Source organism: Zeus faber, assembly GCF_960531495.2.
Source record: "Zeus faber genome assembly, chromosome: 17".
NCBI classification, from domain to species: Eukaryota; Metazoa; Chordata; class Actinopteri; order Zeiformes; family Zeidae; genus Zeus; species Zeus faber.
This window is the reverse complement of record NC_137204.1, coordinates 14,512,930-14,536,959: the sequence shown is the minus strand read 5'-3', so window position 1 is coordinate 14,536,959 and position 24,030 is coordinate 14,512,930. Positions and strand designations below refer to the sequence as shown.

Below are 24,030 nucleotides of genomic sequence, written 5' to 3'. Positions count from 1 at the left end.
ATGTTATGTTATGAAACGGACAATTAGGTAGTTTATAATAATAATAATAATCATATTTTTTTTTAATTTCAAATTTATTTATAATTACTGTATTATTTATAATTTATTCATTATTATTTTTCATCATTTATTTAAAGTTATTATTTATAATGTATCTATAATTGTATTTGGCATTTGAACCAGCACTCTTATTTATTTTTTTTAACTTTGAGAGAAATATTCTCATCTTTAAAAACCTTAAAAGTACATTTAAATAAATAAAGTACCTTAAGGTCTATCGGCCTCCGCCCACGCTAAACACACCGCCGGCACCACCTGCACCACCTGCTTCCCGGCACTGACCTCTGGGGCTACTTCCGTGTCCACGGCTCACCTGTTACACCTGCGGGACGAGGTAGTAGTGGGTGCGTGTCCTTATACACCTGTTGTGAGCAGCGCGCCGGCGCGGCTTCCCCCACTCCGCGCCATGGACACGACGCCGCCAGCAAGCCGCGCTCCGGCCCCGGGACGCCCGCGGGGGCACGGCGACGCGCCGGGAGGCGGGCGTCTGGAGGTTGAACGGCCGCTTTCGACCGTTTTGAGTGAAACCCTCGGGAGGCGAGACGCAGCCCGGCCGAGGGACTCGGTCCCGGCACCGGCGGGCGTGGACGCCGCATCCCCCACCTCCGCCTCCGCCTCCACCTCCACCTCCGCCGCCTCCTCTCCCACATCCACCTCGGACGCGGAGTCGGGGATATTCTCCGGCGAAGCGGAACTGTGCCCGGAACACGAGTCGGAGCTGGACTGGTTCTGCTGCTCCGAACAGAAACTCGTCTGCGCCCACTGCGCCGCCGTGGGCTCCTGCGCCGGCCACACCGCGACGCCGCTGGCCGCCAGGGTCACCGCAGTCAGGGTGAGTGCTCCGCAGTGGGTTGATTTGATAACATCTGATTATATAACATCGTATTTCATCCACTTTGTTCACAGTGGGTCCGTTGGGTGGTAGCCATCACTCCAAACGCCTTTCCAGTTCCTCGCAGTCAGTCCCCGTGGCAGGTGGAGAAACGGGAATTTCAAGTTGCGTGGGACCATGACTGCTGTACCAAAACACTGCAGGCTATTTTAAATGGGATAGTCTGACTATTTTAAATGGGATCACCTGACAAATCAGACGATATAGTCTAATGATATATAGTATAATCTACATAGTCTCAGTCTGACAAATCGGACTATACAGTCTGATTTGTCCCATTTAAAAAAAAATTCTCTCATTCAAACACAAATGAAAGAGAATAATAAAAAAAATTAATTGTATTGCATTTTAATTCTACATTTCAAAAAAAAAATCACTTGGTTCATTATTGGTGACAGAGTAAATCAACGGCACCAGGGGCACTCTAATTCAACTAGATGGAAAATTCGACCAGGTGGGTTATAGCTCTAGTTGGCTATCAGTTGAACTCCTCGGTGGTTTGTGTCCTTCAAATGGAAATGAAATGGCATAGCGTACTATTTAATATGGCAAATTAGTATGTGAATGTTTTGTGTGCCAAAAGTACCAGGATGACATTTGGTTAAATGTTGTCTTATGCAAACAAGCATATGGCATAATACATTGTGAGGGAAAGAGGTTTGTAAAGGTTTGCAGTGAACATGCTGCCAGGAAGTGCCAATGTAGTATGTCCATTGTACTGTTGACTCACAAACTAAGGTACACTGGACGATAGTATGTACGCCAGTGGCGTAACTACCAACAGTGCAACCGGTGCAGCTGCACCGGGGCCCAGTGGCCGGCAAACTGCGCTCCGCGGTGCGTCCCCTCGTCCCGTTCCTCCAAATAAAAACGTGGGTTTTTTTTAAATACAAGTTGTAGGCTATTTTACTTTACTCTGCTCCTTATTGAAGGAAAAGAAAAAAAAGAAACACCGTGCGTAAGGGACACTCTTGAGCCGACATGTTGAGATGGAACATTCAGGGTGGAGGGACAACTCCGAATTTCGGGTGATTCCTTTATTTACGGGCTGCCTGACTGCTCTGCTCCAGGTACAACACAAACTGAGCTGCCCCCCCCAAAAAGTCCGCCCGGCTCTCTACAGGAATCATTCACGGTGGTTCATCAATGTGTTACTACTTATTACAAAGGCAGGGTGAGGAATTCTGAGTAGCACTGCAAGTGACGGCAACTAACACTAAAACACCTTCAAATATCATGTGATCGCATCGGGCGCCGAACAACAGATCGTGTTTCCTCTCTCCTTCACAGAACGAGCTGGTCGACGTGTGCGAAAAGATCCAGCTGCAGGCGTCGAGGATCGAACGTTTCATCAGCCAGACCCTGACGGCCAAAGACCGAGCGCTGCAGGTGACAACTTTCTCATCCCACCGGCGCTCGAAGGGATAAAGCAGGACGGAAAAAGTTGCTCACGTTTTCGGTTGTCATCGTGTGTAATCGGAACCTACTTGTTATTACAAATGCTTATTGTATTAGATCATCGTAATAATTCATTGTTGTTCATCAGACGTGTTGAGTAATCGTATGAACTGAGGCAACAAAGTTCATCCCAATTGTGAGAACACTGAAACCAAGCATTTTTATTCTAACGTATAACAATTAACTACTAATAACTAGGAATACCTCACTAGGAATACCTCGAAACCTAGAGGAAATGTACGCTATTTAAGAAAAATAAATGCTGTGTTTGCCTTCTGCCTCCCTCCATGCAGGCGGAGGCGAGCAAGGCCCGAGAGCAGGTGCTGGCGCAGGTCAGCATGGTGCGGGAGGCCCTGGACGAAGAGGAGCAGCGTCTCCTCGAGGGGGTGCAGCGGGAGGAGGAGAGGGTGGAGGAGTGCCTCCTGACCCAGAAGGCCCACTGGAACCAGGCCTTGGCCAATCTGGCGCAGACGCGCTCGGGTCTGGTGCACACCCTCACACACACGGCAGACGTGCAGCTGGTGGTGAGAAGCAGAGAAATACAGTAGTGGCGCCGGGCAGGGGGTGGAAAAATAGAATTATAATCCGAATGAGAATTACTCTGATATACTCTATCGATGTCCGGGGTAATGTTTATAGAGGTGCCTTTCTGTCTTTCAGACCTGCGTCCAGGAAGTAGCTGAAAGGTAATTATTAATCACATGATACCGTCGGCCAGTGGACAGTTACATGTTTATGACATCCTATACAGTAGGACTCATCTGCCTTTCCTCCTGCGTGCACGTGTGTGTGTGTGTGTGTGTGTGTGTGTGTGTGTGTGTGTGTGTGTGTGTGTGTGTGTGTGTGCGTCACAGAGTGGAGGAGGCAGAAGGTGTGGGGGAGCCCTGTGACACCGAGCAGCTCAACTTGAACTCCAGCTGCAGTGACAGCAAGTTGCTGAGAGGCCTCTGGGCCAGTGCCATCCTGCTGGGGCCGAAGGGTCAGCGGAGCTTTATTTTTAATATTTTTCCTCATCCAAACACTCAAAGATAGCATGTATACACGTATTTGTGTTCAATTAGATGATGGTGAGGTATATCATGGGCATGATATGATTAGTATTTATCCCATTATCTTATTTTATTCAAACTTTTTTTTTAATGTTTTATGTAATAATAATAATACGATAATTAATAATACTTTTATATTACATAATGGGCTATATGCATCCCATTATGTGTATGTGAAAAGAAAATGACTAAATACATTTCCAGCATTTACAGTCAGTGTATTGGTATTTATAAACGTCCTTAGCACTTATTATGTGTGTATCCGTGTATTCCAGTAGAATCTTGACTTGTGTCATAGGCATATCTATATCCTTCTTCTCTCCTGCTTCCCGCAGCATACGGTTCGGCCGATTTAAAGTTAGATGAGCACACAGTAAGCCCCCTGCTGTCCGTCTCCGATGACCTTTGCACCCTGACCTTCCTCCCGAAGAAAGCCCGCCACTCTCCGCCGTATCACCCCGCGCGCTTCGACTACTGGCCCAACGCGCTGGGCTCCGAGTCCATGTCCTCCGGCACGCACAGCTGGGTGGTGGACATCGGTCAAAGCGGGGCCTTCAAAGTCGGGGTGTGCTACCAAAGCATGGAGCGCAAGGGCTCCGGGAACGGGCCGCGCCTGGGCTACAACGGCCACTCCTGGGTGCTGTCCCACTACGACGGGGACTTCTCCTTCTGCCACGGCGGGAAGAACAGCCCCATCCAGGTGGTGAAGAGGCCCCGGAGCATCGGCCTGCTCCTCGACTGGCCCAGTCGCACGCTGATATTTTACGAGCCCGACTCCAGGGCCGTGCTCCACTCCTTCACGCATCCCTTCAGCGCCCCGCTGCTGCCGGCGTTCGCCATAGCCGACCGCAGCATCTCCATCCTGCACTGACACGCACTTACGCGGCCTGTTTTTCAAGGATGCCATTCAAATGACGTGATGTTCTTCCAAGTAGCGACAAAATTCTTGAACGTATTAGCCGCAATCAAAAAAAAGGGATTCCGCAATATTGAGGAGACCGGTGTTCACAAGGGAACCGTTTTATGTCCGTTGTCCGATTCACTGTTCAGCCTTTTCACTTCAGAGCTAGATTTTTTTTTTTTTTTTTTACTCCGTCGTAAGTATTTGATTATCTGTATCAATCTGTTGATCAAATTGTACAGTAGTCTTGACATTATATTATTATTATTATTATTAATCGCTGGTGGTTTGTGTTGTTGGATTTATTATTCTCTTTTATTAGAATGAGTTTATGTTGGTTGTTTGATCAACCTCGTTTAAATTTCTTAAGTATATTTTATGATATAACCTTATAAAAGGGAATGTTAAGTACACCCGTTGATTCAGTCGTTTTTCATTATGTGTGTGTGTGTGTGTGTGTGTGGAATACACATTGGTCAAAATGTAATAAGTCCATAATTAGAGGGTTGCTGGTTTAAACTGTTAACAGCTATGGACGAAAATAGCACTTTGAGAGAATCTAAATCAGAATCAAAAAGCGGCTTATGAGAGTATATAATAACCATGGGAATAGACTCTTAATGCCATTATTGATAGCATGAGCCATTGGGTTTACCATGCTCAACAGCAATCTCACCTGGCGAAAGCACTCACAACATACAGCGACTTGTCATTGCCCCTTTCACAAACGTAAACCCCAATTCGTACAAAAATTTGCGACAAATATTTTTTTGATGAATTCCTTTATACAGAACGCTAGACACAAACGCAGAGAAGGAAGCTGTACTTAAAAATTGCACTTAGGTCACGTGTCGATCTTCTTAGAAATAGAAATAGAAAGAGAAACAGAAAAGTCCATTGCTGTTGTCCCTTGGGTCAATAATCTGCTCTGGACTCCTTCTTAGACATTGACCTGGCTCGGGGCACTGAGAGCGATGGGGGGCGGCTCGATGTTGAGCTCTCGTCTGAGGTCTTCCAGGCTTTGGTCCCAGCGTCTCTCGTAGAAGATACTGAGAACACAGCGCGCTCGGCGTCCATTCCGCACTGCCCACGGACCCAGGGACGTGAGCAGGGACTGCAGACGACTAAAAAAAAATAAAAATAAAAATAAAAAGGTGAAATGGTGTAACAAAGTGAGCAGAACTCTAAAGAAGAGACCCGAATGATCGGGTTTGATGGGTTTGTTAGTCACGCTGATGTGGTCATTGTGGGTCGATTTATTCTCAATCTCACGAAACGGTCATCTCATGAACTCTAGAGTCGGTCAATGAAATCTGTCGAAAGCTGTTTAAGATTTATTATCGCTTGAAAAATGACTTGCCAGATTTTGTCACTTAGCTAATTATTCATCCCATATTCTTTTGGATTATAAGGGTTTCGGAAATAACACGAAAACGAAACGTCGACAAAACTGCAAGGTACTGCTTTTACTGCCATGTGGTCAGGTTTTTTTTTTTTTTTTTTTTTTTTTTTTCTAGATTTCCTGCTCCTACCACCCCTGTCACCCTTGAGTTTCCTCGTTTGAGTGTTTTATGTTCACACGTGACGTCTTTATTTTGCGGGCGGTGGACTTCATTCTCTGCCTCGTAACTCCCTGTTTTTAAAACTTTGACCAAAGATCGGTCATATCTCAGCTAACCCGAGATTCCGGGCCTCCCTCTGTGATGGCTATGATTTTGTTTTTTCTCTTTACCGGCTTATTGATATTCTCTAGTAAGGAAAAACATACAGTATCGTAATTATTAATACTATAGAAACACTATTCAAGTCAATTTGTACACTATCTGACTGTATGAATAGGGTACTGCTATCATAACATGTATAACAATGTCATACCAGTTACACAATTAACTCAAAAAGATCATATAAAATCGGCCACCCTGGACAAAAAACGTTATCCGAGATTGATGGCCAGGGAGACGGCCAGGAAGCCACTCCACCTTGAATTAAGACGTAACGGTCCAAGCGCCGCTCCAAGAATACACATCGGCAGCCCGGTCTGAGCGGCTTCAAACCACTTCACCGCCACTTCACCTGGGGCGAAAGCACGAGGGAGAGAAAGAGAAGAGACGCGAGTGAGCAACGGAGCGTGCGCCCGCGTCGGAGACACGGACGGGGAGGAATTACTCATAGTGAAAAAGGAAGGTACATTTGGGGCTGCCTTCCCGTTAATCCTCACTGGTCAGAGCGAAAGAAATGTGCGGACAAAGTCAAATTTCCGCTTAAAGGAATTTGCAAGATTTGGAGATAAATATATGTTTAAGGTAACGTTTATTGCAAGTAAAAAAGCTCTTAACCAGAAATTGGTTGAAAATAGGGGCACCTGAGGTTGAAGATTGGATTGAGATAATGCTTGATATGAAATGGAGAAATTGATACATTTAATAGAATTTGGGAAAACTGGATTGAGAATGTTTCGCCAATTAGATCAGACTTTGCACGACAGAGTTGATATTGAAGGTGTAAATCAAGACTCCCCGATTACACTACAATGTGTTGCTATTCATTTCTATACTGATATAATCTTGTGATTCTCTTATTCACCTGAAGGAAAATACACCATGGTACAATGGTACACCATGGTACAATGTGGATACAGATAAAACCTGGAGAAGGAGAATCGAGAATGTTTTCTTTTCTTTTCTGACTTAGAAAAGAGTGATGTATATATAGTTACGTATGGAGAGAAGTATGGATAGGTAAATATATATGTAGGTATGTGTATATATACAAATATATATTGAGATTGGCCTCTATTATTTTTATTTAGATTGGCCTCTATTATTTTTATTTAGTGGAGAAAAAAAAGGTAAAGGACAATATAATTATTGCTGGAAATGTAACTAAGAATGTTTCAATAAAAATACATTTGAAAAAAAAAAAAAAAAAAAATGGAAGAAATACTCCACAAAATGTTCATGTGTAAGTCTCACATCCACGAGGCAATTGAGCTTTCCACGGTACATGGATAGGTGTTTACATGCATGCCTGTATACATGGTATATAATACCACCTCGATAGAAAGAGAGAACACATGCAGCGGGACTCACCCAACATGTTAGTGGGCATGCCCAGTAAAGTGTGCAGCAGATCATGGACCTCTCTGTATCGCTGCATGACAAAGGCCAGCTCCTCGTTGTCCACAAACCTCACATCTGCCCTGGAGTCAGGGGTCACATGCTTTGGCGAAAAAGCAACAAAATCAGATAGAAGACAAGGTATTAAAATTGGAAATACAACTTTTTTTTTTTTTTTTTTAAATGCTGATGCTGTTTGTATTGAATTGGCATTATATGAATTTTTGCAACCCCCACAATGCTTGACCCACATTGTCTTCTAGGAAACGGAGATATTCTCTGCCAAAAGAACCATTAGGCAGTGAAGCCATCTTTCGCAGATCCAGTGTAGACAGACGGATTCTTGGCCTCTCCCTATCACAAACCAAAATATGAAAGTAGACTAGGGTCATATAATGAGGTCATATGCATTTTATACATTCTCAAAAGAGAATGAAACAATGTAATGAATGTAAACATAGATTGAAAGATCCACAGTACTGTGGATAGATGACTTACGTGAGGATGGTGTAACCCTCAGGGTCATTCCTCATCCTGTCTCTGAGATTGATCAGAGCTACGTGTCCTGTGGTCTCTCCGAGAACGGCCACCATGTCTGTGTAATAGAATATTTTATTTTTCAAATGAATGAAAGATTATCTGACTAAAAAGTAAATTTTCCCTGTGATATTTAATCCCATTTTGAAACTGAACTGAACATCTGAAATTGTTCATTTAATTTAATTGAATTGAATTTAATCTAATTTAAATAATTGTGTTTCTCTTTTCCTGGATTTTTCTGGGTCAGGCAACCTTGATATGTCAATTTCAATGTATTACATATGAGATGTATGACAAATTAATGATTTATTTTGCTTCATTAAATCATTCAGAACCAGGTTCATTTTATTTTTATTTTGGTAGTAAACACTGCTTTGCCAGTTAATTCATTATACTACTGTCATCCTCACTGTGCTTTTGTCACAATGATAGCTTGTAGGAACCGGCAGGGGTGGACCAAGTGTATTGAGCCCAAAGTTTAAAGAATGTTCTTTAAACGTCTTGTTTCGTATGAAATATCAATACATAAGAGAACGAGAATTTCCAAAGAGCAGCTTTGTATAATGAAAAGCATAATTATAAGGGCGTACTTCCCCAGTGCACCTCATGGTCACAATACATCTGGTGATCACTGCATCGGTTAAATCACCTTTGCATATCAAAAAGCCATTATGACTAAACAATACATACAGTTCATTCTCTGGAGAGGAAGTTTGTCAGGATTCTCAGAATGCTCTCGAAACAATATCAGTTTGGCAAGAGAAACTGGAGCCCTTAGTTTCACTTTTTCAGAAAGGAAAATAAAAGCTACTTTGAGGTCTAAATCAGTATGGTTATTGAATAACTTCCGAAAACACACGCCCACAGGCGAGAAAGCGTTGTGACTTGGATCGCACTGTGGGACTTTATTTAAAGAAATACCAAAATCAAACTCAGATGATGGGTGAGGCAAAGCAGCAACGTTACACTATCATTTATTGCTGTGCATTGACTGAAGTGGGTTCTGCTGTGCTGGTTTCCCACCGTGCCTGTAGGGGTTGTTCAGCGCAGCGAACCCGGAGCCGACGGCCAGCAGAGCTTTCTGGAGGTGGTTGGTGGGGATATGGTCCGGGTAGAGTCCGCCATAGCAGCCGTCTGCAGGGTCGCTGCTGCCGTAGCCGCTGCGCTGCTGACGTGCGACGAGCGCTGAAAGAAAGGAAGAGGCATTGGAAGCGTCCGTACAACCGCTGCTGGTGGCGGTGCTCTTGTCCAGTTGCGGGGACAACGCCAAACACACACGTGGTTCCATGAGAGAGAACAGTCTTGAGATTCCGCACGTTTCGCTCTTTTTCCGTAAAGGGGGGCCGTAAGGTCGCAGAAGTCATTGTTACTTCTGCGATGATTCGGAGGACAAAAATATCAAAAAGCGACTCAATAACAATACAACAGCATTTATGAAAAATAAATCCATATTTTAGATGTACGCCAGATCTTCACATCAAAACAATAGGCGCTAAAATAGAGTAATACAAATGAAAAATAGGAACATTTGGCAATATCACACAGCCAACTTTGTCACAACAATAATATGTATACCTGATCGATACTGCGTCTGCTATTACATCACACTGAATCCTAATTAGTAAAGTCGAATGAAGTATTCGAGGAGTGTGAGTATTCGATCGGATGCTCATAACTCGAAATAAACTTCCCGGGCGCCGATCGGAAAGAGGCATAAAAGCGCAACGCTCGACGGCTCCGTCACTCGGGAACGCCAGCCAACCCGGCGTCGGGCAACGCCGCCCGCCGCCTGCACACACCCGTCGAATCGCTCTTTGTTGACAAAAGCGCTGTCTCCGACGAAACGACGGTACAAGATAGGAGTGTGGCGTCCCATCGGACCGTTTTAGGGCGTTGCTGACGTCTGACCACGGCGTACCTGTCAAAGCCGCCGCCGCCGCGCGGCGTCGAGGTTGAACCGCGCACGTCCGCAGCATTGCTGTGGGTCCGCTCTGCGCGTGCGCAAAATGCCCGGCGGAGCACCCACCACCACCCTTCCCTCAACACGACGCCCAGAAAATAACGTGGCGCTCGTCCTCGTCCCCGTCCGCACCGCTGTGGGTTGCGCGGTTTGATATCGCCTTCGCGTCGCCCCCCCGTTCGACCGCAGCTGACGAGCGCCCGTCCTTCCGCGGGGACCCGCCGGGAGGAGGAGGCGGGCGGGACGGGACGGGACGGGACGGGACGCCGGGTGACGTCGGCATCCTGTGTGGGGGGGGCGGGGCCATGCGCCGTGGTGCGGTCGGGCGTCTGCGCGCTCGGGGCTCGGCGGGCGCACGGCGGTGTTCGGGAGCGGGCGAAGTCGCTTCTTTTCGGCGCTGCGTCGGAGCGGTGGGAGGGCGGCGAGAGGAGCTGCCGGCGGTTGGAATATAAAGTGTGTGTCCCTTTTCTCTCCCGTGACGACTCCACTCGCCGCCGGACGACAACGGTGAGCGTAGCGGCGGGTGCTTACTCATGAAGCTAACCAGCTAATGAGCCGCAACCGACCTGGACCGAAGTTGTACTTTTTTTAATTAATTTATTTATTTTTTAATACGGGCCTATTCAACTGGCGGCCCGCGGGCCAAACGTTGACCGCGTATTTAAGCAGACCGGCCCCTTTGAATACGTTGAAAAGGTTAGCAACGAGCCGCGGTTACATTCATTTTAGGAACACACGTACGGGGCTGAGATCGGTGTTTTCGAGCACTGGCGTTCCGCGATTTTTTTTTGTTTTGTTTTTGTTTTTGTTTTTGTTTTTGTTTTCATCATTCGATTCGAAATGTAGATCGTGGAAATTCGCTCTCGTTGCTGCGAGGTCAGGATCGCGGGGCTCGTACAGATCCATCGATCGCCAGCCAGAGTAGCAGCTCCACGCAGCAGAACGAGGCTCAAGTTTCACTCTGGGAGTCGGAACTATCGCCAGACCGTAATAATAATAATAATAATAATAATAATAATAATAATAATCACAGTTCTACCTGCTTGTGACGTTGGAAGTGGTTAACGGGACGGTGCCGTGACGTGGGCTTATTATGGTGTAAACAACAAAAAAAAAGTGTCGAGGGGGGGAAAAAAAAAAAAAAAGTTGAGAAACGTTGTTTTTAAAGCACCGAGCTCCGTATCACTCTGCGGAAGCTGTGTACTTTAAGAACATGAAACCCGAGGGAATATTATCTGAAAATGTCTTGGTTCGTGTCGAGATTCTTTTGCGAATCAAAAGCTTAGCGGAGGAAAATAAATGGGGGTTCTGATTGTTTTTAAGTGCAGTTACGCTCTCAGTGTCGATTGCTTTGGACCCCAACAGGATGCAGTTGAGTAGTCCTGATTTAACGGTGAAAATCCCCCCAAATTGTATTTATTGTTTCAATTGTATAAAAGCCATACATATAATTGGGGTTCTTTTTGTGAGTAGATGGGTTTATGCTGATTATTTGTTCACGCAATGGCGTCTTGGGCAAGTGTCTCGAAACACATTGGTTATTTGATTTATTCCAACTATGTTTTCTTGCGAATAACAGGCACTGCCTAACTGAACCAAACCGTTGTTGTTTGTTTGACCTGGCAACAAAGCAGCCCTGGCCTCCTGATGGAACATTGTCAGTAGAAATCGGATTGAAAATTATAATAAATGATTGTATGCGGCTCCTTTCGCTCCCCCTCCCACATGGTTTCTGAATCCGCTCCCCATTTGTGTAGTAGTGTTTTGACTGCCCTCCACTTCCAACCATCCTCCCACGTAGACGTCTCTCAGAAAAGTGTCCCCTGGAATTTATTCTGAAAAAGGGCTTTTGGAAGTACAGAGTTTTATTATAACATACAATTAAATTATTAAATGTACCACTTTAGTTGTGGAAATGGCGAGTGTGAAATATCAAAAATAATGATTGGAATGTTTTCATGGCATATTTCAGAATATAATGGTACATTGTGTTGGTTATTCACTCCTATTTTGTAATCGTTTGACAAATTTATATTTTGTCTACAGTCAGCAAGTGTTTCTTTCACACCCCCCATCATTGCATATTGATTACTTTAATATATATATATATATATATATATATATATATATATATATATATACCTATTATTTCGTTTTTAATCCTGTTATTAGTATTGTTATTTATTAGATATTCATTTTACTATCCAGTACATATCAACGTGGGCGTACTGGTATCAGTACTGGTTACAGCTTGATACCAGTCTAAAATAAATATATCTCTCTCAAATTATATCCCTTATACAGGAATCATATACCAAGAGCCAATTTTGCTTTCTTTTAGAAGCCTGTTTGATGTCTCTAATGGAGGCAATAAATTATCCTGGTTTGGTACTGTAAGCCAATCATGTTCTACAACCCGAATGCTCTACATCTACAGTATACTGTCCAGTAGAACTAAATGGATTGGATAGGTACTGGTACTGAGTATCGGCAAATACTTGGAACTGTACAACTCGGTATCTCCATTGAGAATTCGACACAAGTCTGGTGGACGATTTAAAGTCAGTTGGACTTATTTTTGACTGACTTTCAAAAATAAAGGAAGTACACCGCCCCTAATTGAAATCATTAGAAATTAAAACATTTGATTTAAGAAATTGAGAGAAGTTTTGACCACAGTAGGTTATGCTCAAATATAAAGTGCTCCATGTGATGAAATGTATGAAAGCACCTGGCTATTCATGTTCAACGGCATCATGTCAATTTAATATAACGTGGATTAGAATGTATTAGAATAACTTAACTTCACCAAAGTTTCCACTGTTGCAGCCAATTTGTTTTCTTATCTGCTGTTGTAATTGTGCAGACCTCACAAATGTTGGCACGGAGCAGGATATGGTAATGGTAATTACTGGTCATTTCCATTGAAAGCATTGTGTTTCACTATGATGACTGCCAGCAAGCAAATCGCTCCATTTAAAACATTCCAAAACTCTGATGCATTCAGAGTACATGAACCAGACAATATATGGGTAGATGACATTTTCAGTTTTTTAATTTTCACAAGCACAGATTTGTATGTATTGGAGTCTAAACTGTGAAAATCCCTGGGTTGACTTAAAATATTCCCTTAATTGCATTTTCTTTGTAAGAAGGTGTAAAAACTTTCTTTGAGCAGCTGTACTGAGGTGGCCTTGTCTTTCACAAGATGGAACATTCACCGGTCTGCACCTGTGTGGCATTTGGAACCTCTTATAAGATGTAACGGTTTACCCACAAATTAAGTGAGAAGTGGAAACGGTGTCAAGTGTTTATGTTCAACTCTTCGCCACTACAGTCCTCCTCCAGGTAAAACCAACGGGGGAAATGTTGACAAAATGTCGGCAGGCTTGATATTTAAATATTGCGGAGGAGGAGTAGACTCTGCTTAGAAAAATAGTGACTCCTCTAAATAAACATTGCCAGTGAACAAACTGTATTTGTTTGCAGGGTTTTTTTTTTAGCTGTACTCCCCCGACCTCTTATCTCTTTCTTAACTCGCACGGTTTTTGCTGCTGCAACAACTGAATTTCCGCCCGGAGATCAATAAAGTTATCTTATCTTAAATCTTAAATGTAACGGGAGTAAATGTGTGTGGTAGCACTGGCAACTCCCATCAATCAATTCATTGCAATGCCTCTGTCGGTGATTAAACTGTAGCGGCTCACGTTATGTTTCGTTTTTTTTGGTCTGTGTTCACAGGGCTCAACAAGAGAGTTTGATGGAGAAGAATGGCCTGCATCTCCCTAGAGTGCATGGACCCTCTGCCGGGGATCCCCCTCAGTGTGCTGTCGGTGCCGATGGAGAATAAATACAAATGCCAGCAGTGTCACCAGGTCCTGAGGAAGCCTGTTCAGGCGCAGTGTGGACACCGCTTCTGTGTCCACTGCTTCAAGCAGCTCACCAGGTAGATGTTTGGAGACACCTAGTGTAGTGTGCAGTTTGGACCTGGCTTTTTCTACCCCCGCCCCCCAAAAACTTCCTCCATCAGTCAGTCTGTGATGATGGCGTAACTCGCTTGACTCGTCATCTCCGCTCATCCACCTGCCCCTGATGAGTCAATGTAGGAATTGGTCACATAACGTAACAGACAGAATTTGCCCGTGCATATTCAATCTAAAGACGTCCTTATTTGTCCCCCGGCCTCTATTTTCATTTCACCTTCAGCCTCTTTATTTAAAATCACTGACATATTGGTTATTTATTAATACATGAATGTATTGTGAATTTATTACTAATACATTGGTGTATTGGTTAATATGTTGGTGTTACAGCCACATAGGGGATCTTTCAAATGGAACACTTATTTCGTTCTTGTTTTTGACTCCGCAGGAAAAGTGGAATCAAATATTATATATATTTTTTTAATACAAAATGTTTTGGCAACAGCTTGAAATAGAAAAATAAGCTTTGAGAGAAGAGATTCAGTTAAGATAGCATCTAGAAAGCAGAACATCTCTATCAAGACATGCTGTGGTGTGACATGTGTTGTTTACGAATTAACATGTCAACACGTGTTAAAACAACTTCTTTTGACTTAATGTACACATAAGTCAGAAGATATGACATTCCAAACAGGATTTTGATAATTATTTAAATATGTTTGACACGGCATTCGTCCCTCAGCGCTGAATCATAATATTTATCTCAGTCAAACAGCAGCAATAGAACTTCCCCGGTTTAGATTGTGCAATTCTTTAATGTGTTTAAGTTGGGGATGAGCAGAAAAATGATTTTATTACAACCAATTGAAGTATAAGCACTGCTGTGAGCCTCCTAGATACAGAAACCCTTCTAGAGACACAGAATTTTGATTGTACAATTTTTTTTCCTTTCACGCCTACTTTTTTGTCTGGCATTTTGCTGTTCCCTAACCTAAAAAGTCCTAAACGCTGAGCTAATCGTCATATGTTGACTGTTCTATTCAACCCGCTCACAACCAGCCTGCAAACTAAAAACCTGAGTTTTTCTTGATTGCTGTTGTAATGCACACCCGATTGTGATTAAGACCTTGTGGGTTTTTTCTGCGTGCCATTGCTTCTCAGTAATTAGTGTGTGAAGCTATTGGTATCGTCTTCCTTTTGTAAACCCTGCCCTTCCTCTGACTAGTCGGCTCTTACCGTTAAACAATGGGGTATAGATTCAGTATGAGCACACTGCTTCAGCCTTCATCTATGTAGCTCAGGGTCGAGTCATGGCGGTTAGTCGGCCAGCTTCTAATTCCATTCAATAATAATTGTTTTCGACTATCAGTGCCCTCCAGCTGGCCTCCGGGTGGAGATCTTACTGTAAAATTACAAACTTGTTTCATTTGTCAGTTGTGGCCCCAAACCTTGTGAAGCCTGTCGCCAGGAGGAGATATATGAGGAGCCTATATCTATCCTAAACAGCAATGAGGTAAGTGGGGAGATATTTAGTTTATCCGCCAACAATGTTCTGTTGTGAATCTTCATCATCATCATCTGGCTAAAAGAATAACCCCACACTTCCTTTGCAAAATAATGCCTTTTCCGAAAAAAAGCAAGCTCTTCCATTGGCCAGGAAGAGCAACTGCTGTGTTTGGTAAAGAAAATTGGATTAACAATTCAGGGAATCCCCATGCCTCAGAAGAGAGGCGTCTTAGAAACCATCTGGTGTTTCCCCATCATGATCTGCACAATGCAAACTTCTGTCTGTGTCTTTGAGCAATCACACCTCCTGTTCCTCATCAGGCTTTTCCAGACAAAGCTGCTGGCCGGGAGATAGCCAGCCTGCCTGCAAGGTGTCTGAACCAGGGCTGCAGCTGGACAGGCTCCATTAAAGAGTATGAGGTGAGGTAGAAAGGGCATTTTGGGCTGTGGTATTTCTGTTGTAACATGTGTGTTACACTGTTTTACCAATTTGGGGAAGAGATATGAGGTGTTTTACATTGTTTTCCCAAATTCCAAACCTCCATCATAAATAATCCATCATAAATAAAATGTTTTTTTTTTTTTTTAATTGTTTTTTTTTTATTTATTGCATTTTTGTTTATTTATTTATTTGTTTATTTATTTATTTATGTTCACTCTCACTTTCCACGCGTGTTTTAGTTCTTCTTAGTGTAATTGCCGAGCTTACAATATCTCTTACGTTTACTGAGCAAACAGCCACTGACATTGCAAAAAAGGAAGTGAAACCCAACACAGCGCGGAAAGTCCCTTCCATACCCAGCCCTCAGACCAGCAGCTCATTTATCAGCTTGCTGAACCACAGTGGAAAAGTACAGAGAACACGTCGTCAGATGTTATTCATGTTAACTAGATTACTGGTGAAGGGCTGGGGAACAAGTGAAGCAGTGATAACAAAACTACTTTAATTGAATATCACATTACTGACTCACCAGTAAAGGTTGAAAATGAACTGGAAGGGGGGAGGGCCAGTTCTAAGTGGAGAAGTGACTCTTTGTCATATACACCACAGAAGTGTTTTCCCCATCAAGAAGCTAGAGTAAAATACAAACCGTTTGGTTTTTAAATTTTTTTTTATTTGCATCCGGTAGTTGATTTAATCGAAGGGAAGGTTCCTTTTAATTTTTACTCGACTTGAAAGTGGATGCATAAAAAAGTCTGTTTATTGCTGTCTTGAGATCAATGTGTCTTACATGTGTTGTGGGGGAGGTAAAATGAAGTAGTTGCGGAGCAGATAAAGCCATGTTACTGAGCTATTTCTCTTCTAGTCCCCTTTTTTTTTCTGTAGCTAATGTAATCGAATGGTGTCCAGTGCAATGTTTCATGGTATAGACTGGCTTGAAAGCACAACGTAGATCAAATGTGAAGTTTTACACAACGTATCCAAGTGACTACTCTTAGTTTCAATGTAGCTTTGTGGAATTAAAGCATTCTGTTTTATGCTAGATAACTGATAATTTAACTCTATCAAATCCTAGCCTTTTTTTTTTTTTCCTTGGGTACAGTTGTAAGCACATTATATATGCCGATATTGAATCTAGAGAGGCAGCGTCCCTGAATGCAGGGAATGCAAACTGAATGTGCAGTTTGTTCTTGTACAAAGCTTTTAGCGAGGCTACCCAGCTTGTTACGTTCTCTACAGATGCTCAGAACATTCAAGAAATGCCTCAATACCTGATACCCTATCTACGACTAACCTTTCTTGTTTTTGTTGATGTTGACTAGTTTTAAGTTGATGTGTTCACATAATGCACCAACAACATTCGAGCACCAATATTGCACCAATGTACAAAAAAAGAATAATAACCGTATTTTTATTTTGATGCCTGACAGCTATTTCGCACTTGTATTTGGTTGAGTTTAGAAACAGGTGCTCATGCACTTGAGGATGCTCCAATGATCGACATAATGTTTGATTGTTTCCAGCCTCCCATGTAAGTCGCTTGGACAAAAGCGTCTGCTAAAATGAAAAACAAGCTTCCTAAAGTATGTAATAACAAAAATGTGTTGGTCATCTCCTTGTCAAAGCCACGTTGTAGAATTGCAAGCGTCAACAACAAAACAAAAATGAGTTGAGCGACCTCTTTATTCAGTCGTCTGTTTGTTTTCAGACTCAGCACGAGGGTCGCTGCGGGTACGAGCAGGTTCAGTGTGAAGCCTGCAAAAACTTCATCCTTTGTACGGAAAAGGAGAGGCACGATGAGAGAGAATGTGAAGCGAGAATGTTGAACTGCAAATACTGCAAAGCAAGCTTCAACTACAAAGAAATCAAGGTAAAGGCGTGGCCAACGACATCTACCACGTGTGGAATAATGTGGAATTACTACGGGTGGAATATTTTATCCAGTGACTTGGTGTGTCGTAGGCCCACGATGAGGTCTGCCCAAAGTTCCCTTTGCCATGCAAGGACTGTGGTAAGAAGAAAATCCCAAGAGAAAAGGTTTGTGGTCCTACCGAGTCACCAAATCCTGTTAAACTGTTTTTGGACTATGCTAAGCGCAATACTGAAGTCCCCACAATGAACTAAATTTGTTTTTTGACTTGACTCCTCTCTGCAGTTCGTCGACCACAGCAGGTCCTGTGCCAAGTCAAAAAGCGCATGTCATTTTAGCGAAGTGGGCTGCAAGGCTGTGGTAGGTGCACTTGTGTTCTTCGTTTATGCCGTCTCGCTATTCTGTAGTTATTTTATTCCAGTCATAAAGTCGGGATGCAAAACTCTCTTAGATCTCCCATGCTTCTGAACTAGTTATCTGGAAAAAAGACTTGTTCATTGGCTATTTGCACACTGTGGTTCCTATGACTTCTTGTCGTGCTCCACTCTTTGCTTGTTGTTCCTTTAACAGTGCATGTGCTTTATAGTCAAAAGGGTTTGGTTTTGTGTGAGCTATGTTTTTATTGAGGACAAATGACTAACAGTAGCAACAGGGTGCACACTAATAAAGTACAATAAATAGACCATTGAGATCTGATTTGATCATCAGCTCCAACTCTTCTCTTCTATGCCCTCCTAGATAGAGAACGGGAAGCATAGCGACCATGAGCAAAGTAGCACCATGGAGCACTTGCGTTTGCTGCTGCCCATAGTCTTGTCTATGTCCCGGATGCATACAGAGGCCCCGGGGCCCGGGGAGTGGCAGGAGGACTCTGGCCTTGGCCTCTACAGGGCTCCTGAGGAGGGAGTCTCAGTGGGGGCCGGAGCTGCGACTTGTGCACAGCCTGCTGACCTGGAAAAAAAGGTGGATATTGTCGCGAGTGCTCATCGTCGCTACTTCACAGCAGGGCCGAAAGGCAAAGTGGTTTAAATAAGCATCGGAGCACGTGGGAGATAACGGTCTCTTCATTCGCCGTGACAGGTGAGCGCGTTGGAGAACATCGTGTGCGTCCTGAACCGGGAGGTGGAGCGGAGTTCTGTGACGCTGGAGGCCTTCTCCCACCAGCACCGCCTGGACCAGGACAAGATCGAAAACCTCAGCAACAAGGTGCGTCAGCTGGAGAGGACGCTGACCACCAGGGACCTGCAGCTGTCCGACACCGAGCTGCAGCTGCGAGAGCTGCAGTCGTGCACCTACGACGGAGTATTTGTGTGGAAGATCACCGACTTCTCTCGTCGCAGACACGACGCCGTAGTCGGACGGACGCCCGCCATGCTCTCACCAGGCAAGACGTGACCTTTCAGAAGAGCTTAAGTGTGCGGAGTTTGCCAGGGCTTTGCTAGTGCTGGTATTTACAAAAATGAGATATGCCTTGTTTTTGACTAACGCCTCGTACACAGCTCTTCCGTCAATGTTGCATATCCAAACTCTCAAGGCATTATCACGCTTTAATTGATGAAGGAAGAAGAATTCCTGTGAAGTCTGTGTGGCTTATGTTGGTGTTCATACAACATGAGTAGTGACTGTCAGTCTAATTGTGTCAAAATGTGGTTAATTGCTGGAGCAGTTCCCTTGCCACACGCCACTCGAGTGGCTTTTCAAGGGCTCAGAGAGGGAATGATGTGAAGGACAAACCGGTTTATTGGCAGGATGTAATACACCAGGAGCAGATGGAATGGTGTCAAGACAAGAATAGCCCCTCCCCGTGTGTGAGAGGGATGGGTGATTTTAACCCATGCCCATCGATTGCTCTAACAACAGGTGTACAGCCACCCCTGATGCCAATTAATTAGACCCAGAGGTGTTGGGGGCTGTGCTGGCTGGTGGAAGTGTAGCCCAGTTAGGCCGTTGTGGGGGCTGCATAGAGGGGTGGCCAGGCAGCTGGGCTGTTGATGGTGTCGGCAGTGGCTGCTTGGAGGAGTAGCTACAGTAGCTGCAGGCGGTTACCCGTGGTGGCTGCTGCAGATGCTTCTCCCAATGTCTTCCGCCGGCCCGCCTGTGTCCCTTCCCTGTGTCGGGTCCCTGTTCAGGCGCCAGCGTAGCAGCTCCCCTGCCACAGCTAGGTAGCTAGGTAGCTTTTCCAGGGCTCGCCGACACAGAGAGACAGGCAATGATGGTTAAGTACAAACCGGCTTATTGGCAAGATGTCACGCCAGGAGCAGATGGAATGGTGTCATGACGAACGTTGCATCGATTGCTCTGATGAGCATCAGGTGCACGGCCACCCATGATCCCGGGCCGAAATTAACTAGACCCAAGGCAGGTGTGGCTGCTTAAATCACACCACCCCCACACCACAATTGTATTGTCTTTTGGTTATTTATAGCTACCAAAAAGGAAGGGAAAACATTAAAATTTTATTTTTGAATGTTTAATACAACGTGTGTGTGTGTGTGTGTTTCTCCCCTCAGCCTTCTACTCCAGCAAGTACGGTTACAAGATGTGCCTGAGACTGTACTTGAACGGAGACGGGACGGGGCGGGGGACGCACCTCTCTCTCTTCTTCGTGGTGATGAGGGGCAGGTGTGACGCTCTGCTAAAATGGCCGTTCAGTCAGAAGGTCAGTTTCACTCTCCTCACTGCGCCCGCTCCGTCTTGGCGGTGCACGAGCGTAGTGGCGATGAATTTGGGCCGCTCTGTCGTCGTCGCCCCCCCCCCCCCGGGTGGCTCACGGCCCTGTTTGCGTCTCCCCTCCAGGTCACTTTGATGCTTCTGGATCAGAACAACCGGGAGCACATCATCGACGCCTTTCGCCCCGATGTCAGCTCCACGTCCTTCCAGCGGCCGGTCAGTGAGATGAACATTGCCAGCGGGTGTCCGCTCTTCTGTCCTCTGGCCAAGCTGGCCGGAAAGAGCTCCTATTTAAGAGACGACACCATTTTCATCAAGGCCATCGTAGACCTGACAGGCCTATAGAGTGTAGACTGTGGAAGCCAATACACCGATATTGTATGATGAAAAACAAGTATAACATTTATTTAGAATATATTGTAGAATAAGAATATTCTTATATATATATCCCTCTAATCTATACATTTTCATATTTACTATATCTTCTATATATCATATATACACTAAACTCAAATATATATTATTAACATCAACATAAATAAATATATACTAATATTCACACTAAATGGAAGATATGTGTACACCTTTGGCACGATTCGAAGTGTAAATATTACTATACTAGTATAATAAAAAAGCTTTTCTAAAAAGCTATTACATAAGGTATAATTCATATAAATGGTCAATATTATCGTATTATTTATAGTTCCATTTAGATGAGGGTGTCTTGGAATAACACCTTGATGAGCTTGGCTCACTTGTGTGAAGAAACTCATATTTATGATTGAACTTCTTGCCTTAGCCCTTTCCAGAGCTTCATGCTTTGATGCAAAGTGAAAGTTCCTCAAGCGGAGCTGCACTGTCCAACACCTTCCCACCTGCCCCTCCTGTCATTTCATTCCTGAATAATGTGAAAATACAAAACCTAGACAAGCTTATCTTTTCAATTGGAACTTAAATTACTCATGCATTGTTGGTGTTTATTTGCCTATACCGGTGGTTTGGGGGGGGGGCATCTGTTAATAAACATATGTTCAAGATATCTGGCAATATTCCAAAATATTTTCTGAATTTATAGAATTTATAGAAAAAGATTTTATGTAAAAAAAAAAAAAATCTGATTTCTTGTCCAGTTTTGTTGTGTAGCTCTACAGCCGTTTGAAATGTCACATGCAGTGTTCACACACACATATATATATATATATAAAATCTCTGCTATGATAGGATTGTTTTTTTGTGTAATATCATAAGGGTGTGTGCAGTTGTCTTGAGTTGGATTTGTAAGTATACTTTATCAGGAATCTTATAATTTAACACTTCCTGTATGATATACTTAGTGACTGTTTTTACTGATACTTTCTGCTGTTGCAACAAGCTAATTGCCTGTGAAGGATAGAGCATACCGTTCTATCTTATAACTAATTTATTAATGATTTTGGGAATGGTGCAGAATTATATTTAGTAGATATTGTAATTTAACTAATCTTGAGATGGTTATAAGCAAATCTCAAAATAAATATTGAATTGTTGACAACTTCACTGCAACTAAGACCTTTTTGATATTACTAATGTGTATTGGGTGATTGGTTTATCACTGCATTTTCCGACTGGTTTTTTTTAACTGACATTCTAACAAAGCAGCCAATAAACTGTTGTTTTTTTTCTTAATCGCATGAGATATTTTGGTATTTATTATAGACTCCTGTGTTGTTTAAAATATTTTTCCCTATTATTACTGTAGGATGGGGATCTGACGGTTTCATCAACTAATACATTTTTTACACCAAAATTAGCGGGTACACCGTTGCCAGGAGAGGTCTATTCCCCCTTTTTTTTTTTTCCTTTCTTTTTTTCTGTTCGGGTGTGGTGTGTCACGATCAGCGTCGAACACGCCGGAAAAGGGGCCAATCATGTTTCTAGTGTGATTGGGGAGAGATTTTGAGATGTTTAAGGGTCCCGCATGCAGGGGGGAAAAAAGTCAATAACATCTGATTTTGGATTCTAAATGAGATATCGAGATGATCGAGTGATACACGGATATTCCTATCTATTTACGTGCCATCCTCCGGAACTTCACGTCCCGCTGCGTCGGTGAAGGGGCGAAAATTAGCGTGTGGGTGTCATGGCGCCATCAGAGCCAGAGCCAGTTAATACCGGTGACTTGCAGGGTCCCACTAAGGACAAATTCCAGATGTTAGCGGGTGTTACCGGGTTATTTGGCGCAGTGGGAAAAGGGGTATAAGAGAAAGCTTTGTCACAAATATCCTGTGTGTACGAACCATCTTCTATAGCATCCACTGAAATATATCAGTGACAATCCTGATGAGAGCAGGGTGGGTAAGGCTGAAGGTTACATATTATATTCAGACAAGGTCATTACAACGTATATATAACATACAGTATGTGTTTATTTTATTCACTCCTTGTAAAACACCTCCAGTCCCAATTGAACCAAACGAGATTTGTCTCCGTCACCCGCCGATCAGCACCAGCCCACCAGATGGGACGGGTGCTGTCAAGATACTTTGTGTGTCATCGTGCAAAGTACAAAAAAAAAAAAGGAAAGATAAAATCCCATGTATACATTAAGATGATACATAGCAAACTGAAGCAGTTTATTTAGTGAAGAACTAAAGCACATAAATTACATTATCACACAATGCAAACAATGTGAAGTTCTAAAAAGAAATGGAGTGAAATGACTCAAAACTGGTGCAGACGGGTGATAAAAATGCAGTATAAAATATATCATAAATGCAACTTAAAGTTATATAACCGTGATTAAAACTTCTTTCCCAAATCTAAATAAATTAAGTTTGTACCTCAACACAAAAGACAGTAGTAGCACCTCAACACCTTCAGGATGATTTACTCTTGCCCAATTTTGTTTATTTGGAGCCACGGATATTACAAGGACACAAGAGGTTTTACCAACATTTTTTAAATGGTGTGTATTCCATCAGTGGGGATAACGAAAATCAACCCAGAATCAAAGCAACCGCTGTCTTTTAGTGAATGACACACGATCTCTTTTGCCAGGAATCATTCCAAATGGAGAAATACCCGACATGCCGAAATCTGCCTGGCACACGCTATACATAAGGATGTTAAAAAAAAAAAAAAAAAGTTGATAAATAGTGAAAAGCATTTACTCCATAACTCATGCACAAGAAAATTGGAAAAACACGAAACACAAAAAAAAAAAATGATAACAAAATAACTATATTGGACGCTCATGTAATAATAACCGGCACTTTCCTCCTTTCATTGATAAAACTTGTTTTGTTCCCCACAAAACCAAAGTGCAGTAACTGGAATTAAAATAAAAACTGAAGATGTTCATCACTTCAGTCGGGCAGGTGAAGCCACTCGGCTCCATCTTGTATAATTCCATCAAAGAATAACAGAATACTGCTGACACTTTAGTGAACCCGTAAAAAAAAAAATGTTTTTTTTTAAATGAACGTTCTGTCTTCCGATAGAACGCCCGCATTTCCAGACACTTAGCACCCGCCCAAAATCTGACCATTACCCCCAACAGGGTGCAGCGTCTACCATCTACTCACGGCTAATTCAAATTGTGACAGGCCGTTAACCTGGTGGGTTTCCTTGTATATTATGCCTGGGGTGAGTACTTTGAGGGACA

The 24,030-nt window shown here is 43.3% G+C and overlaps 3 protein-coding genes across 3 annotated transcripts; 2 read left to right on the top strand and 1 right to left on the bottom strand.

Moving 5' to 3' along the window:
* Window positions 1–466: 466 nt before the first annotated feature.
* On the top strand, window positions 467–4,330 carry bspry (B-box and SPRY domain containing; the record flags this gene model as incomplete). The annotated part of the gene is made up of 6 exons (XM_080017619.1): window positions 467–892; window positions 2,243–2,341; window positions 2,704–2,934; window positions 3,071–3,096; window positions 3,265–3,389; window positions 3,795–4,330. The coding sequence occupies 6 exons, from the start codon at window positions 467–469 to the stop codon at window positions 4,328–4,330; spliced, it is 1,443 nt and encodes a 480-aa protein (XP_079873745.1).
* An 801-nt stretch (window positions 4,331–5,131) lies between these two features.
* Window positions 5,132–10,248, bottom strand: coq4 (coenzyme Q4 homolog). Its single transcript, XM_080018137.1, has 7 exons — window positions 9,935–10,248; window positions 9,040–9,201; window positions 7,975–8,071; window positions 7,728–7,830; window positions 7,450–7,579; window positions 6,340–6,433; window positions 5,132–5,484 (listed from the first exon to the last, which is right to left on the bottom strand). The coding sequence occupies exons 1-7, from the start codon at window positions 9,990–9,992 to the stop codon at window positions 5,301–5,303; spliced, it is 828 nt and encodes a 275-aa protein (XP_079874263.1). The 5' UTR covers window positions 9,993–10,248; the 3' UTR covers window positions 5,132–5,300.
* A 79-nt stretch (window positions 10,249–10,327) lies between these two features.
* On the top strand, window positions 10,328–22,737 carry traf2b (Tnf receptor-associated factor 2b). Its single transcript, XM_080017936.1, has 11 exons — window positions 10,328–10,483; window positions 13,718–13,922; window positions 15,334–15,412; window positions 15,727–15,825; window positions 17,556–17,717; window positions 17,810–17,884; window positions 18,003–18,077; window positions 18,456–18,680; window positions 18,798–19,101; window positions 20,228–20,376; window positions 20,514–22,737. The coding sequence occupies exons 2-11, from the start codon at window positions 13,747–13,749 to the stop codon at window positions 20,730–20,732; spliced, it is 1,563 nt and encodes a 520-aa protein (XP_079874062.1). The 5' UTR covers window positions 10,328–10,483; window positions 13,718–13,746; the 3' UTR covers window positions 20,733–22,737.
* Window positions 22,738–24,030: the final 1,293 nt, after the last annotated feature.

Coding starts and splice junctions, on each gene's coding strand:
- traf2b (XM_080017936.1), top strand. CDS start 13,747: ATGGCCTGCATCTCCCTAGAGTGCATGGACCCTCTGCCGGGGATCCCC. Junction 13,923..15,333: donor TGCTTCAAGCAGCTCACCAG/GTAGATGTTTGG, acceptor TTCATTTGTCAG/TTGTGGCCCCAAACCTTGTG. Junction 17,885..18,002: donor AGAAAATCCCAAGAGAAAAG/GTTTGTGGTCCT, acceptor TCCTCTCTGCAG/TTCGTCGACCACAGCAGGTC.
- coq4 (XM_080018137.1), bottom strand. CDS start 9,992: ATGCTGCGGACGTGCGCGGTTCAACCTCGACGCCGCGCGGCGGCGGCG. Junction 7,831..7,974: donor GAGGGTTACACCATCCTCAC/GTAAGTCATCTA, acceptor GGTTTGTGATAG/GGAGAGGCCAAGAATCCGTC. Junction 7,580..7,727: donor TCCGTTTCCTAGAAGACAAT/GTGGGTCAAGCA, acceptor TTTTCGCCAAAG/CATGTGACCCCTGACTCCAG.